We start from the raw sequence: 17687 nt of genomic DNA on the forward strand, positions 1-17687 counted from the left end.
GATCTCGATACCAAATTTCATTTAAAATTTAGCTCTTAACTAAAATAAAAAACTACAACTACATAATTTGCTAATAGGGTTTATTTCAATAACGAAATCTACGCATTGTCTTGATATTACAGCCTATGTTTTAGTCTGATGTATAAGCCATATTATTGAAAGTTTAATTAAAATTATTTCAGTAGTTTTAGCATGAAAGAGTAAAAAACATCCATACAACCTCACAAACTATCATACGTATAATTAATAAGAATTAAATATTACTATATTGCGCAGATATGCCGTACCCTCAAATTTAAATTTAAATGCGAGAAACGCTAACTCGCACAATGATTTTGTTCACTATTTCCCAATTTTTGGCCAGTCTAGCCCTTAGACAATGTCCCCAGTTGCCTACTCTGTTTAATAGATAATCCGGCACTGATGGTGCACCACTGTCCGTTGGAAGTAGTTGGAAGTAGGCGTTTTCTGTAAGCCCGGAATCCCTCTAACATGTAGTTGGCCCACTGTCAATGCTTTACGGTAGCAAGCGCAAGCTTCCTGATGTCCTCCTAAAACTCGGTGTGGATATAGCTGAATGATTACTTATTAATCTGTACTTCATTGAAGTTCTTTGACCGTTTACTAACGAATCCTTCTTACAGGTTGAACATTGGCAGGAATTTTATGACTAGTATCTGAACAAATTTAAGAAGAAGGTGAAACAAGCGTGATCAGTACAAGAAAAAACAGAGGCGGGCAATTCTGCGGACCAAATACAGTAATATCGTCAGGATCACTGTTTTAAATATTGCAACATTCTCGGAAGATAATTATTTTATTAAAGGTAAACGCAAAGGCTTGTATATGTAAATAAAACTATTAATTATTTGTATTACATTTATTAACCGCCTGGTGATATTAGACAAAATGACTTCCACATATGTAACGGTAGTTAACGTTAGCAATTCGACTTTGCAATTGCACGTAATGCTTCTCTAAATGATATCGTATCAGATTGCTACGTCTATACCGGCCGTTACACATACGGTTACAATTGTTTTTTTACAAGAACAATGAATCATTACAATATTAAATTTTAGAAACGTCAATTTCAGATTGTTTGGAAATAGGACTGATATTCAGTATATGAAATATAATATTCCTTCAATATCTGGACGAAATAAATCAGAGGAACTAAGCAGTGAACTTATTTTCTATTGAAGGTTGTCGATGGTATTCAGCATATCAATGAGGTAAATTCAATTTTTAGAATTAAGTTCAATAGAAAATTTCAAATGGCTTGAATATATGTCCTATTGTTTATTTTAAATATTAAAATAAATATTTCATACAAATGTTGCGGATAATATTGTCTCCTTTTCTATAATAAAAAATTAAATCTATTAAAAAGCACATTGTGCGGTGGGAACAAGTTAAACACGACACAGTATCTAGGTGCCGACTGCCGATGAACCGTGGTTACATAACACAGATAAAAAATAAACAATAATTGACCATTCCTTTAGGCCACAATAACCAAATCAACTAAACAAATTAACCAGACTATTATTTTATTATAATATAATTTAATTTGATGATAAAACGTCAACTGATACGTCACCAAATATATTGATAAGTTTTAATATTGAATGATTTAATTTTTACCATAAGTTCACCATAAGGAGACTTCTATTGTGCTCACGTACCACACACTGTATGTCTGATGTATAAGCCATATTATTGAAAGTTTAATTAAAATTATTTCAGTAGTTTTAGCATGAAAGAGTAAAAAACATCCATACAACCTCACAAACTATCATACGTATAATTAATAAGAATTAAATATTACTATATTGCGCAGATATGCCGTACCCTCAAATTTAAATTTAAATGCGAGAAACGCTAACTCGCACAATGATTTTGTTCACTATTTCCCAATTTTTGGCCAGTCTAGCCCTTAGACAATGTCCCCAGTTGCCTACTCTGTTTAATAGATAATCCGGCACTGATGGTGCACCACTGTCCGTTGGAAGTAGTTGGAAGTAGGCGTTTTCTGTAAGCCCGGAATCCCTCTAACATGTAGTTGGCCCACTGTCAATGCTTTACGGTAGCAAGCGCAAGCTTCCTGATGTCCTCCTAAAACTCGGTGTGGATATAGCTGAATGATTACTTATTAATCTGTACTTCATTGAAGTTCTTTGACCGTTTACTAACGAATCCTTCTTACAGGTTGAACATTGGCAGGAATTTTATGACTAGTATCTGAACAAATTTAAGAAGAAGGTGAAACAAGCGTGATCAGTACAAGAAAAAACAGAGGCGGGCAATTCTGCGGACCAAATACAGTAATATCGTCAGGATCACTGTTTTAAATATTGCAACATTCTCGGAAGATAATTATTTTATTAAAGGTAAACGCAAAGGCTTGTATATGTAAATAAAACTATTAATTATTTGTATTACATTTATTAACCGCCTGGTGATATTAGACAAAATGACTTCCACATATGTAACGGTAGTTAACGTTAGCAATTCGACTTTGCAATTGCACGTAATGCTTCTCTAAATGATATCGTATCAGATTGCTACGTCTATACCGGCCGTTACACATACGGTTACAATTGTTTTTTTACAAGAACAATGAATCATTACAATATTAAATTTTAGAAACGTCAATTTCAGATTGTTTGGAAATAGGACTGATATTCAGTATATGAAATATAATATTCCTTCAATATCTGGACGAAATAAATCAGAGGAACTAAGCAGTGAACTTATTTTCTATTGAAGGTTGTCGATGGTATTCAGCATATCAATGAGGTAAATTCAATTTTTAGAATTAAGTTCAATAGAAAATTTCAAATGGCTTGAATATATGTCCTATTGTTTATTTTAAATATTAAAATAAATATTTCATACAAATGTTGCGGATAATATTGTCTCCTTTTCTATAATAAAAAATTAAATCTATTAAAAAGCACATTGTGCGGTGGGAACAAGTTAAACACGACACAGTATCTAGGTGCCGACTGCCGATGAACCGTGGTTACATAACACAGATAAAAAATAAACAATAATTGACCATTCCTTTAGGCCACAATAACCAAATCAACTAAACAAATTAACCAGACTATTATTTTATTATAATATAATTTAATTTGATGATAAAACGTCAACTGATACGTCACCAAATATATTGATAAGTTTTAATATTGAATGATTTAATTTTTACCATAAGTTCACCATAAGGAGACTTCTATTGTGCTCACGTACCACACACAATAATAATATTATTAAAAAACATTGGGTAAAAGAAACTAGGTACACCTACGCTTACCTAAAACTATTAATAACTAGTTAGACCTCCGTGTATGTTTTCAATAATAAACAGCATTTAATGCCTTAAAATTTAGTGTGACATTATCCATGTAGTTGCAATATAGTTAAACCTATCCACAAACGTTGCGATCTTAGAAGTCCCGCGCTAAGTTCACAACATCGTAAAAAGTACCCCTTCTATTTTAATTTGATTGTATTCGTTTTAAACAGAGGCGTGTTTTCAGCAAAAGATGTGCATTAAATTCTTTCATGCAAATATTGGCTATATTATTAGTTCAGACTTTTAAGCAATAATTAATGTTTTTTTTTTTTTTAAATAGTGTATTAAGCTAAATTCCTGTCTTAATTAATTAGATTGCATGTATAAGTAAAGTCAAATAGCAAATGTAGCCTATTAAAAATATCATTGAACAATCTTAGTTTAGTTGAAATATATTAATGTCAAATGATTCATTATGATAAACTAAGATCGTTTTTCTCAGGTCATGCTCAAAATTAACTTTTAACCTAAAATATTATATAATATAAAATAGGTACAAGGACAAAATCTAAAGTTGTTTTTTTTTTTTAATTAGAATAATTCATATTTAATTGAAATATTTTAAAAAAGCACAATGTCACAGTTAACTTAATTAACGTCGTCTACACGACGCTCGTGATTTGCACTCAAACATTAATTATTATATGTGAGTGCTAAGAACTGAATTAGCGTTTCTATTTAAATTAACAATTCTAGCAAGTTACGATTCTATTTAGACACTACGTAAAATACCAAACTTTTGAGATCTAGATACGCCACGCTTCAAAAACACCACAGAATGTCGAATACAAGCTCCGCCAGAAAATATTTTTCTTGGGGAAGAAAGTATAGAATTAATAGTATCGTAGATTGAAAAATTGAAACGAATTTTCCTTTGGTAATTCCAAAAGAAAATAATATCCTTATATTCATTTTTTTTTTGTATGAAGGTCAAACCTAGTACAAAATCGAAGTTTCCAATACTTTGGTATACGTAAGGGCCGAATAATGACATTTTTTAATTAATTTGATTCATATTTGTTGCATGCGATAGATATCAATTTAAATATCCATCCCATCCTTCATCGTATATTATATCCGCCGCTACAGTTTAATTCCACCTTTCATATAGAGAAAGTTAACTGAAGCAAACTTTCAGCTAAAGATAAAAGTTGAAATTTTAATATTCTATATAAAAATACATAATAACTAGTCACTCAATCTACGTATAAAGTAAATATTGTAAGAACCTATTCGATAGTCAACAGATGCTAAGTGATAAACAAGTCGCAAGACAATAGATTCAGTTATAAGATTACCTCCAAATATAATTTAATACAATTAGTAAGTATTTAACCGATACACGATGGCTCCGAATCGATAGATTACAGATATTTGAACGATATACGAACTTCCTATTTGTATGATAAAACATTGTCAAAGTTAGTTAATAAAATAATAATAATGAGAATAATTGCCTTACCTTTATTATAGATACGAGAGCGTCTCTGAACTTTCGAGTTATATCGACATTTAAACAACGACGGTGTTCTTCGACGTGATAGCACTCCGTAATGATAATTTCGGCATCTTAACCTAACGATATATATTTCTACTATAATATTTTTCATATATTTTTGCTAGGTATTTCAAATGAATAAGACATGAAACACACCAGCACCGCTAACTAACGATAGACTTAAAATCGTAGCCTGCAAGGTGAAAGGACGATAAGGAAGCACGAAAGCACACGAATATGATCACAGCGACAGCGAATCGTTGGGCCGACGACCTGGCTCATTAGGCGTCGGGGACGTAGCGGAATTGGTGTGAATTTGTCTTAACGTTTTATCTGTCAGCAAAGGCACGATGTGTTGAGCACGGATGACAAAAAGCGAATTAAATTATTAAATATCAAATATCCGATTCACTTAACGATTTAGTATATTTTTCTGTGATTTCGAGGCTATTCTCGTCTGTCGTAGAAGCTAAGATTACACGAAACGCCTTATAAACTAATTTTATATATTTTTATCACTTCGCACACGGTACGTACCAACGATGCATTCCCGTGGCACTTACGGCTAGCACTAAATCACCCTACTGTGCGGATGCTCTACTTCGACGAATATGGAAAGATTAAACTTATTCTAAGAAAATACAAAGCAAACATCAAATACGTATTATAATTATCAACTGAGCCTTTCATATATCTTTTTTCTATTACATATTAAAAATAATAAATAGGTAATATTATTTTTAACTACATTCTACAAATATATCTCTGTTCAATACTACGAATATCCCATATAGCGGTTAGGTTATTTGCGAGCCTCATCAAATCGTTTGTTCCCGCAAACGCGTTAAAAGATAAAGAAGTAAGATAAAGATGTGAATAGGTTTCAATAAGAACGGACGAAAGGAAATTTCAAGACAAATTTTAAATTCTACGAAAGAAAAACTCAACATAAGCGCCAAGATACGCGCGAACAAATACTTGACACAGACTCTACTTAATATATGTAAAGGCTTGCTGGAACAAACTATTTTTAATCCTACTCACTTCTTATCTTATCTATCAAACTGTGTACTAACCTAATACGTCATATTAGAGTCTTGAAAATAAAAAAAATAAATTTCAAACCAAAAACGAAAACAGATACAAACAACTACTAGACATGCTCCAGTATGTCGGGTCACATACTGAAGCGCTGCCTTTCCGTCACACCTCTATATTAGTAACACTAGTAGTATTATGATGTAGTATGATGTAGTATTCTGAGATATACATATAGCTACATTATTATATTCCCACTCGAGTTACACTAGAGACTACGACTAAAAACGGATTTATTGTGATGTTCTAAGAAGCCGAAGCGTTCGTATTTACCGAGTTCGCTTCAACTATTATTTTTTTATTGTTTCTTAAATCGAAACAAACACTTACTCTACGACGGTGTCCATTTGTCCATAGAGTCTTAATTACTAGGAATTTTTTTTTATTTTTTATACGTTTTCTATAAAAATCGCTATTATTATCTGTCGTTCCACAAGATTAAATTATTGTAACAAAACAGAATCTACACGTTAATAAATACCGCACGAAAACGATAAAACAGACGGAACGATGAAAATCGATAGGAAGAACGCAGTGGAAGAATTATAAATAGTGCCTACGCCACCGCCACACTAACACAACTTTCTGAAAATGTAACCAAAGAATCGAATGGAAGATCTTAGATTAAATGTACAAATAAATAATCGAACGAGTTAATCAACTTACACAAGGACAAGAACAGCAAGGAATACCAAATTAAAGCGTATATCAACGTTCGTATTTAAGACGAACGGAAAGTTAATGGTAACTATCTATATTATATTGTATGAACTACGAGAGACTCATTTGAGACGAGGTGTCAACGAGATAATAATTTTGTTTAAAAATATTACAAATACACCGAACATTACAAAGCATACAAGTGCATTATACTCGAATATAGATTCTAATTACTAGTAGCCGTCCCTTAACGTTTTAATATACAAAGTTATGACCGTTGGAAAAATTCTTAAAACGTGACATTATTTAAGGAAACAATAAATAAGCGATACATTATTTTCGTCAAGAATCGATACGTTAAAAAAAATATTATAAAAAACGTAGAGTAGATAAATACCGAAGCAAAAAAGAAAACAGTGTATCACTAAAATATGTTATTAAGAAGCCGTTATAAATTTAAGATATCGCTTACTGAAATGCATCACAGCACGTCGAGAAACACAGGAGAATTACCCCTAATTTGCAATAACTGCAGTTCGGAGGCAGTTTAGAAAAAAACAATCGAATATATAAAAAAAAAACAAGCAAAATTAGATTTTCTCTAAAATAACTGTTCTCATAACTACAATTTATAGTATAATGTTTTATTAACGTTATATTTGAGTACTCATAAACTATTTCTTCCACATTTATAACACCCAGTTACTTATTACTAATCTGATATATATCGCTGCCAATAAAACTTACTTTAAAAGATTTCTTAATATCAATTATGTATATACGATTATGAATACGAAGAAACTTATTTCATATGTTTTTTTTTTTAAATCTATCACATTATTCTATTCCATGAGATCGCATTGAAAAATAATCTAAATCTATTTGAAAAGAGTGGAGATAATTATATATGATTATATCTTATTAACTTTCATTGAAATACTACTTTGTAAAAAATTTGTAGGCCATGTATGAACATTATAGATAAATCTTTATGATTAAAAAAAATATATATATTTTTAAAATTTAAACTAGGCAACATTAACTTTAATATACAATCGCTATTATTTTGTCCTGAAATATGTCCTATATGTATTGTCCTGAAAGGGTTGAAATAAACAATGGTAAATTATTTATAGGTTTTAAAATTAAACGGAACTAAATAAATGAATAAATAAAATATGTTAAGTACATTACGTTAAATTATTTTAATGAATACCGGAATCGTAGCTGCGGATTTGAAATTATAAGAAAATTTTGATTATAACCGTAAATATATTCAATGCAAATATATTGAATAAAGAATACATAAACTAATCTATATGAACCTATAGAAGCAATAGTCTGGCCAAGTTAAAATTAAATTATTAAAATTACATGTAAGTATTCCCTAGGGATATTCTAGTAATGGAAGTTACGATTTGATTGTACATACTAATAACGTAATTGTTTTTATTATTTTAATTTTTAAATATTATAATCTATCTTTTTTTTTTCCTTTTTATTTTTATTTTATATAAAATCTACTATTTCTTCAGATAGTCTCCGACATTGTATTTTAATAATCAATGTTGTTTTTATTTTCAAATATTTTACCTTAATAAGAGATATAATTATGGAAGTACCTTTCGAATAGAAAATTTACCGATTATTATGAGCAAAGATACAATAAACTTTATTCAAAACATCTCGACTTTAAGAGTTAATTGGAAGAGCTAAGATATACGAACGATATTACGGAGCGAATAAGCGAATATAGAATACCAATTAATCAGACCAAATAATATATAACCAATTAACTCCTGACTCTATATTTCTAACGAAGATTTCAAAAAGGTCTCAAGAAGCGAAGAGTATTCGATTCAGGTAAAGAAAAGTACTTAGTAAACGCGTTTTGTCACACACACCATTGAGCATATAGCACGGCAAGGAAGACGTACTTATTAACTAAACTTAAGTATTAATACAGTATGGTGATTCATGAATAATGAGGACGATTATCATGAGAGTTAGCGATTTAAAGATTTTGCACTTTATTAAGTTTCCTTCGTCCTATACGCTCAATGCTCCACGTGTAGCATCTGCAGTAAACAGCTCGGATATTCCTATAATATAATATAATTTAATGTAATACTCCGTCGCTGGCTTTCAGGTGGTGCTGTTATAACGTTAGTTGCTAAAATTTTACAATTGCTTGATCGAAAATTTAAAAGAAAATAATTTTAATACATCACAACATGCCAAGTCTAGGCATCAGCTTTATTAACTCGTTGAAAAGTTCTTATTCAACGGCAGTTACGCTTTCCGTCAAGTTATTATATTCAGAACTACAGATACACGAATCGGGCAAGTATTTTAAATTATGAAATGAACTGAATATAAATGAGTCAAACCAATTGAGACGAATTTATAAATTTTAACGTAAAGCATATTTGATCTATCATTGATATTTTGTCACCACAGTTCTTTTCAAAATTAAAATGGAACGAAAATAAATTTAAATCCGTTAAAATAAGGGTTAATTAGTTTTTATTTTTGTTTAGGTTTCGCAATTTCCTTTATTCTCTTACTGATGATAGACATCCAACGTCTTTTTTTTTATAATTAAAAATTTACTGAATTTTGTTACATGTTTATTGACTCAATTTATTTACTCTGTCCAAAATTTTAAAAATGATGATCAAGCTGATCCCGATTGAATACTAAATTCAAAATTGTATAAAGAAAAATATTATTTTCTTGTTTTAGGCGAACCGAGATGGCCCAATGAATAATAAGTCGCGAGGAAACCTGCGTGTAACAGATGAGAATCTAGTACAGGTGTACACCACTAAGGCGCTTTAGCCCAACAATGGGACATTTAAAAGCCGAATTTTTAAGAAACGACCAAAACTTTTAACTGGCTTTTAAATACAAATTAACTTTCTTATTATAGTTTATTAAATTAACATTAACCTCACTCAGATACAACATTTATCTAAATATCAATAATAATATTTAAATAAATGTCCGCAACGGTGGAATCCTTGGATATAAAATCCCTATTCTAAGAACTACGTTTTCAAGCAAATGTCGGAAAATATTTTTATAATATACATTACTTACTCTAAGAGAAAATACTCTTGTACGAACTAGGTATTTACAACTACTGTTCCTTTGCCTTTAGCGATAGAGAGTGCGGGGAATATCGATCACCCTTAACACGTTTACATACTAATTACGATAAAAAATAAATATAATATAAGATTTTTATTAAAGACACGTAATGGCGCGTCTCTGAAAGATTAAATAGAGGCGCTCTAGTAAACTTTAGGGCTTCGAAGGAGGCTCGTAGATTACTTATTACTTCGATTAAGTCATTCTACTTTCCAACAATTTATTCCAATAAATAAAGATCAGAAGGTCGCAAGTCCTACCGCGTGTGAGTACAGTTATCGTGACTAGAAGTAAAAGATCCGATACAAGAACTAAGGGCTCTAAGAGTACTGGAACCATCGTGTATCGAGTTCTGATTACTGATAAGAATTGTAATACGAATAGTAAATAAGCTAATAAATATTGCAAACCGATACTACAACATCGTTACCAATACGTTACCTAATGAGTATTTGTATATATCCTTAATTCTATGAAATATACGAAGATTTGTGAAAATAACATAAACGCGGTGAGCCAATCGTCGATATATAGAGTACTGGAGACGGCTCGAAGAGATTTCGTGACTCAGTTAAAGAAGGTTTGATTAAACATTTTATCACACACATCATTGAGCATATAGCACGGCAAGGAAGACTTACTTATTAACTAAACTTATGTATTAATACGGTTTGGTAATTCATGAATAATGAGGATGATTATCATGAGAGTTAGCGATTTAAAGATTTTGCACTTCATTAAGTTTCCTTCGTGCTATACGCTCAATGCTCCACGTGTAGCATTTGAAGTAACAGCTCGGATATTCCTATAATATAATATAATTTAATGTAATACTCCGTCGCTGGCTTTCAGGTGGTGCTGTTATAACGTTACTTTTATTAACATTTTACAATCGCCTCGAACCAAATTAACCTATTAATGATCATTTATCAAAGGAACACATCTAAAATCACGCAGATTGCAGTTACGGGTCTAAAGCATTGGAGTTTTCGTGGGTTTAGAGATTACGCACACATAGGACGATTAATATTTTTTATAAATAAATATATCTATACCTAAAGGGGCACATAAATTGAAAACACAAGTATATACATTTTTACATCAAAAGGACAAAATAAATAGAAATACGAAAGAACGCGAAAATATAATGACTGATATTTTTTTTGCCAGCGATTACAATAAAAAAAAAATACTGAAAGGTCTATAAATAATTAACAAATATTAACAAAATTATTCTAAAAATCCTAACCGAACAAAAATTTGACTAGAATTGAACTAACTTAAACTAACGTTACAACCGGATACATCTTACTGCACCCAAGCCGCCGGGACCCAAAGCGGCTCGGATTGCACCCGCCATGCCATTTTCAGAAGCTGTGTGAGTGCGGTAGCCAGATCTTCATTTACTATTTCCTCGTCAAACATGTAGCCATACAGAAAATTTATACGATTCGATGACCTTATAATATCTGCGAACTCCTCTTCCTGTGAAAAGGAGATGTATGTCAATGGATACGGTAACAAAACTCAAGAGCACCTGAACTTGAAATATATATAGACACTAACTGTAAAAGCTCTCGAGCTCTCCTTGTCAAATGTCGAGCGCGCATTCGCAGCAGTCCTTGTTTCGGAAAGTGTCTTTAACGATGGTGGTTTTATAAATATAATGTACGGCCGCAGTCTCGGGGTTCGCAGCATCTTCAAGGCTTGCCAGTGAGGACTCAGAACACATACGCGCCCTAAAATATAATTTACAATTGTTACTAATAATGTATATATTCCATATTATACTATTTAATAATAATACATATGTAAAATACATTAAATCAATATATCTATTTATATTTATACGACGCTTTAGAGGCTACTACTACTAAGAGACACAAATACATACGTAAAATAGGTTACATGTATGTTTCTAAGCGACTGATGTTCTGAAACGAATTTTACTGCCGCTTATATATTCTTATGTAATATGACTTAAAATTTCCAATATTGTGCTTAATAAACGACAAAAATCAAGTAATTTGAATGATACCTAGCAATTATGGAATTCTAATATTAGAAATATCAAGTATATGCCTTCTTGAGTAAACAGAACTATACCTCTGCTTTATTAATTTACTGTCCAACTGCTTGTTTTTTTTTCTTGTTTAAATATATTCAATGTGATACAATTTAGCGTGATCAGTGCTATAATATTGTTAAATTACAAGATAGTCGCTCCCCTGTAAAGTTTATTTATGTCGCTTAGTAATAGTTGCCTTTCAAGTGTCGATATAGAATATACATATACATATGTGTGTGTATCCATAATATGAAGGAAATTATTCGAATATCTAAATACGCCAGCAAGTAAAAACGAAAACAACCTACTAACGTAATTATAATAGTTTAAGATGTCAACGTTTTTGCGTTAAGGTCGGTTAATATTAGGCGCATTTAAGACGTAGGCGTCATGAATAGGGCGCATGTGCATTGACGCAGTGTCATTTGAAGGGTATGTGCAATAACGCAACTTCGTTGTCAAACTCAAAACGCATACACTTAAACGCAGTCACCTGAAGCGCATGTGCAGGAATACTGCGTCGTTCACCAAGCGCATGTGCATCGTGCACCGTCAATGCGTCATTTACAATACGCCTGTGCAAGGTGTTGCGAAGTACATTAAATTAGTTTCACGAGCATGCGCAACTTTGGCAAATCGATATATTGCAATATTATTGATTATTATCGCGATGCACTTCGCAGGGGCTTTAGAAGCGATTTAGATGATTATTTCCAGTATCTAAAGAGTGGGATACTGATATATACTATGAAGTGAAAATTGTTTCAAAGTCGCTCAGATTTTAATACAATTAAATAATATAAATAAAATATAGTTTAATATCATTATAATATACTTATAATATATTACGTATACGGTATACATGAAAAAAATAATTTATACATAAATGTTCCAAAACTTACCTGAGTTCACTATAGTTTCCACACTTTCTGCTGATGTTCCATACAGATTCCCTTTGTATTCCCCGTGCTCTATGAACTTCCCTTCCGAAATGTCTTGTTCCATTTTTTCACGCGTGACAAAAACATATTCTTTTCCATTTTGTTCACTGGTTTTTTGAGCACGAGATGTATCTGAGTTGTAAAGTTTGTTAAGTTATTAAACCATAATAACAGATAAATAAAAAAACCAACAAAACACAGGACCGAACTGATAGAGAACTGAACTAAAACTGAGCCCTGGGCCCGGGGAATATTAAAAACGCATTGTCTCAGGTTACGTAGCACATGCGCAAATGAATTGAGTACAAGATGGTCCCATGCACGTAAGCCACGTCAGGTGCGCAGTAAGGATGCGCGAATGTATAATGGTTTATAGATTTCTTGATTTTCAAGACCAACTACGCTCAATGTCAAGGGTCATATTAATAATGCAAAATTTATGTATGTATTGTAGAACTGCTGATGTATGACGTTAGATTTATTGTTCGACTTACTGATCACACATAAAAGTTCATGCGTATACAAAACTGCCGATAAAAAATATTACAATTACTTTTTATTATTTATTAGAAAATGTTTATTAAAATATGTTTTTGTTGTGAATGTTCGTTTCAACACATCGCTGTAATTCACAGCAATTAAAAATGAAATAATTTTATATTTGCTTGAACTATGGTTGGTCATGACCCAAAATCACGAGGAAAGGTATGAAACCTACGCAGTCTTGAGGCCGATTTTGATGAATAATAAGAGTATCTTTTTCATGTTTCCAAATTATAATGTAACAAAAATATCATATTCAAACGATTGAGTGTACTATTATAATAATGTAATATTTCACACGAGGATAATGGCAGGTAAGCGTTTTCTTCAATTACCACCATTTCAAATGCTACCTAAAGTCGAGAGGAGAGACTATCACACTAACTATTTTACTATCGAAAATGTATTACAATTTAGTTTAGAGTTAAATGATGTGTTAAATGTATACAGAAGAAGCATGGAATCGTTTTATCTCTTCGTATTTTTTACATTTTACATAATTATTCAGCTAAATAGGCATTCTATAATCCGCACACATTGAAGTGCTATATAAACGCGAGAATAAGGATATTTTAGAAATATTTAAATAGCTACTGATTATATTTATGAAATAAGCATAAATAAACATTTAAATTAAAACGTATAGCATATAGTTCGCAATCACGCCAATTTAAAACATTCATATTTCATACTGTGATACATGTTGCGTCCCAGCTACACCCAAATCAATATCTGCACGGTGCATTTATTTCAGTCTCTTTCGCACCTGCATGCTGCAAGACTTCTTGTTTACTCTAGATATGAGCATGCGTATTTGACATGACCCGGACGCAGCTACAGAACAAGCTATGAATATATAGCAACACTCTTTGTTTCATGATGTTCTTTGTTTGAAAAATACTAGTCTACTTAATAAAAATTTAAAATGACTGAATGTTCGCATATTCTGACCCCATATAGGTCTAGCAGAATGAAATTTCTTAACATAGAAGTTCATTTTTGAAAAAAAAAATTTCACTAATACAGGAATTTTCAAGATGTATCTTCTAAGGGGATGAAAGATTTTATGGAACTCGTCACATTTGATATTAGAAAGATACAAATCTGTATTTAGGCTTAATGAGCTATGAAAGATCCAATTTTTTTTTAATTCATCATCTAATTGCGAGAAATTGTAATTGATGAAATATGTAAATCGGTATTAGCCTTCTGTTTATAAGTGAAAAATAGTTGTCAAAGCGTTTTTGAAAATTCATCACACATATAAATAAAAAGTCAGCGCAGTTCAATTGTTACAGCGCTTAGAAAAAGTTCGTATAGAAATTCCAAATTTTTTAATGTTTGAAATATAAAACTTTAATATTTCAAACATTTCTACTTATAAGTAAAAGACAAACGTTACTGTGTTTTCCGATGGGTTTTCAATCGGGTCCACATCTAGTAAAAAATAAAAATATTTTAACTAATTAATTATTCTATAAATATATATTCATAGGATGAATATATATTTTTACTGAAGTGTAAAATAATCGTCTATATAAAACGTAACAAGTTTTTACGCCGCATTTTGGTTGATCGATAACATTGTTAGTCCATTCTAATGGTCAAACTTACCACTTCAAATGTATTTTTTTTTAAATATAGTACATATATAGATACTTAAAAACTTTTAATTGAAATTGAAAAATAGATAAATAACCAAAAGCAGCCTAACCGTAAGGATTGTCTTTTTGATACTGGAATTATTTGAGCTTCATTATATGTCCAGATAAGAGCTACACCATCCTATCCTATAGAAAAATTAATAACCGGAATTCCTTCATTATAAATCATTTTAATATTCTCGTTTTCATATTTCATAATAACAATTATTTGAACATCATCTTCAGAGATAGAAATTTTGAAGCACTGATAATGCCGGATGACGTATATACTGTACTTAGTGTTTGTTAAGGGACATTATATTTTCGTCTACTAGAAATACATACTATTATCAGGAAATGATTTTTTATCTTGCATCTGGAGCACTAACAACCTTCCTTTGTTTTGATGAATTTCTAAATTCTTACTACTTATTCCACCACATTCGAAAATTTTCGAAGAGAGAAAAGTTAGGCCTACTCGTAAAGTTTCAGCTCTATCTTAATTTTTAAAATTATTTAATAATTTTAATTATATTGTACTGTAGACTATAAATCATATCATTTTTTTTGTCAAAAAGTAAATTATATCTTATGAGAGATACATTTTATAAATCAAATCTGTTTCAAACTACAAGGTATACACAATTTAAATTGTGTAAAATATTGTAGTTAAATGTTGCAAGCAATCATAACAAATAATCTCATAGCATATATTGCGTCGTAGTTCATTTCGGGGACATTAATCAATACTTATAGGCTATCTCGCTCATAGCCCTTGTCTAGGCCGCCTACAGCGCAACAAGCATGCGCTATTCAGAATGGACTAGTACGCAACGTATACACGCAAGGTGCCTGTTGAACGCACTCGGCACTATATTATAACATCTCTGATGACGCAAATGAAAGAAATTTCTAGACTCTAGAACGTTAAAATAAATTTAATTTTGAAAATTAATTAGTATCATTATTATTTTTGGAAGTAAGGGAAAATGTTTTATATTTTTTTATGGCCAAATTACGAGAATATTTCATGTTTATACCTAAGCATCTCATATACGATACGCACAAGCGTATCCACCCCCAATTTTCCTGATCTAGAAAAAGCAACATATACGTCCATAGTCAAGGATCCATGTTCCATTTTTGTACTTGATTACTATCAAGCTAATATGTCGATTTATAACACATATTTTATCCCCGCTACCTCTGTTACCTACCACAATCGAGAGTTTTCGTACAGGAAATTGTTGGGCGTCTCCTCACGAAACATTAGCTTGATAGTAACCAAATGCAAAAATTGAGTATGGATCCTGAACTATGAGGTAAGCAACCTTCCTTTAAGTCAAGTTCAACATATAAAGTTTATTTGTTTGACCTTGGGATTTCTAGATAATACTGGAAACCCTTAAATATGGAAGATGGAATTGTTGGTTACATGTTATGTTCCAGTGATCTTACGTAAAATTCATAACACGGGTTAGGCGGCTTTAAATATTGCAGAATATTGAAACAACAACTTTAATTTTTAGGTTGTGAGTCTAGTAGAACCGAAATTCTGAAAGCCTTTCGATAAGACTTCAATAAGGTTTCTTGGAGCTTCTCCAGTGAGCCCCTTTTTCTAGAAGATTCTTTATTTTAACTTTTGGTCAGAAATGGTAAATGTATTGAGTAATTATTCATTATTGTATCTAGGGGAGCCGTTGATCAGACACAAATAAATGTAGCTCTGAAGATAATACAGAGATCTGAATGTCTTTGATGGGTTTTCTTTGTTTTTGTTTGTTCAACTACGAATAAAACTATGGCATCGTAGCTCTAAAACCATTTTTTAATTTGGAAGATGACTCAATGATCATAACTATGATCTAGGAATGTGTGCAGCGAGAAGATTAGCTCTTTTCAAGTTATTGAAGAGAGATCAGAGAATTATATTCATCTGCTCAAAAACTTCAATGATGTTACAATAAAATTGTAACCCTGGCCTGATGCTGCAGCACTATCTGGAATCTGCACAAGACTATTTTCCGTGGGCGAATTTGTTTTATTTATCGTCAACGTAAAAAGAGAGATGTTCAAAGTTGCATTGAGGAGCGTGTTTTTTTGAAGACGGTTCATGTATAGTGTAGAGTGCTATTTCAATAATCGGGCGAACGGAACTTGTGTTCATCAACATGGTTCGTAAAAACGGTAGAAGAGCTGGTTTACGGCACAACGCTATATATCAGAGGTTTTTAAAAATCATGCGGATAAATAGACGAATATTATACTGTCTTGCAAGATAATATACGACCCCACGCCGTCGCACGAGTTAGACAATACCATGCTGCGTACCTCTTCGCAATATTATTTGCTAGTACGCAGTCTAGATCTTAATCCCATTGTGCATGTTTAGGACAGTTTCAAAAAAGCTGTTTATCCGAGTAACAGTATGCCCATAACATTAACAAAAACAGCGATTTTACAATCATGGAACAATATTATAATAGGATATCTATTCATATCTATGCGAAAACGATTGGAATCTGTAATAAGGGCATGTGGAGGCAATACATCTTTTATCTTTTACAACTTTTTTTTATTATAAAAACTGATTTATCAATAAACCGACTAAAACCAATTTTTGTTTCCAGTAAACTTAAGGATATGATACTATGCTGTTATGAAGTTAACGAACCAAACTATAGGTTTTAATTTAAATTTGTATAAATAGTTTGCATACTTG

General features: G+C 31.5%; 1 protein-coding gene across 4 annotated transcripts in view; it reads right to left on the bottom strand.

Annotated features, from left to right (window-relative positions):
* Positions 1–2432: 2432 nt before the first annotated feature.
* Positions 2433–17687, bottom strand: part of LOC125075752 (MAGUK p55 subfamily member 7) — a 28866-nt gene continuing 13611 nt past the window's right edge. For all 4 annotated transcript variants that reach the window (XM_047687473.1, XM_047687471.1, XM_047687474.1 and 1 more), the window contains 3 exons: positions 12741–12911; positions 11337–11509; positions 2433–11255 (listed from right to left, as the gene is read on the bottom strand). In XM_047687473.1, coding sequence (XP_047543429.1) covers positions 11079–11255; positions 11337–11509; positions 12741–12911 — 521 coding nt within the window. In that variant the 3' untranslated portion in view covers positions 2433–11078. The remainder of the gene's footprint in view (positions 11256–11336; positions 11510–12740; positions 12912–17687) is intronic.

The sequence above is a fragment of the Vanessa atalanta genome, chromosome Z (assembly GCF_905147765.1).
Source record: "Vanessa atalanta chromosome Z, ilVanAtal1.2, whole genome shotgun sequence".
In the NCBI taxonomy this organism is placed as follows: Eukaryota; Metazoa; Arthropoda; class Insecta; order Lepidoptera; family Nymphalidae; genus Vanessa; species Vanessa atalanta.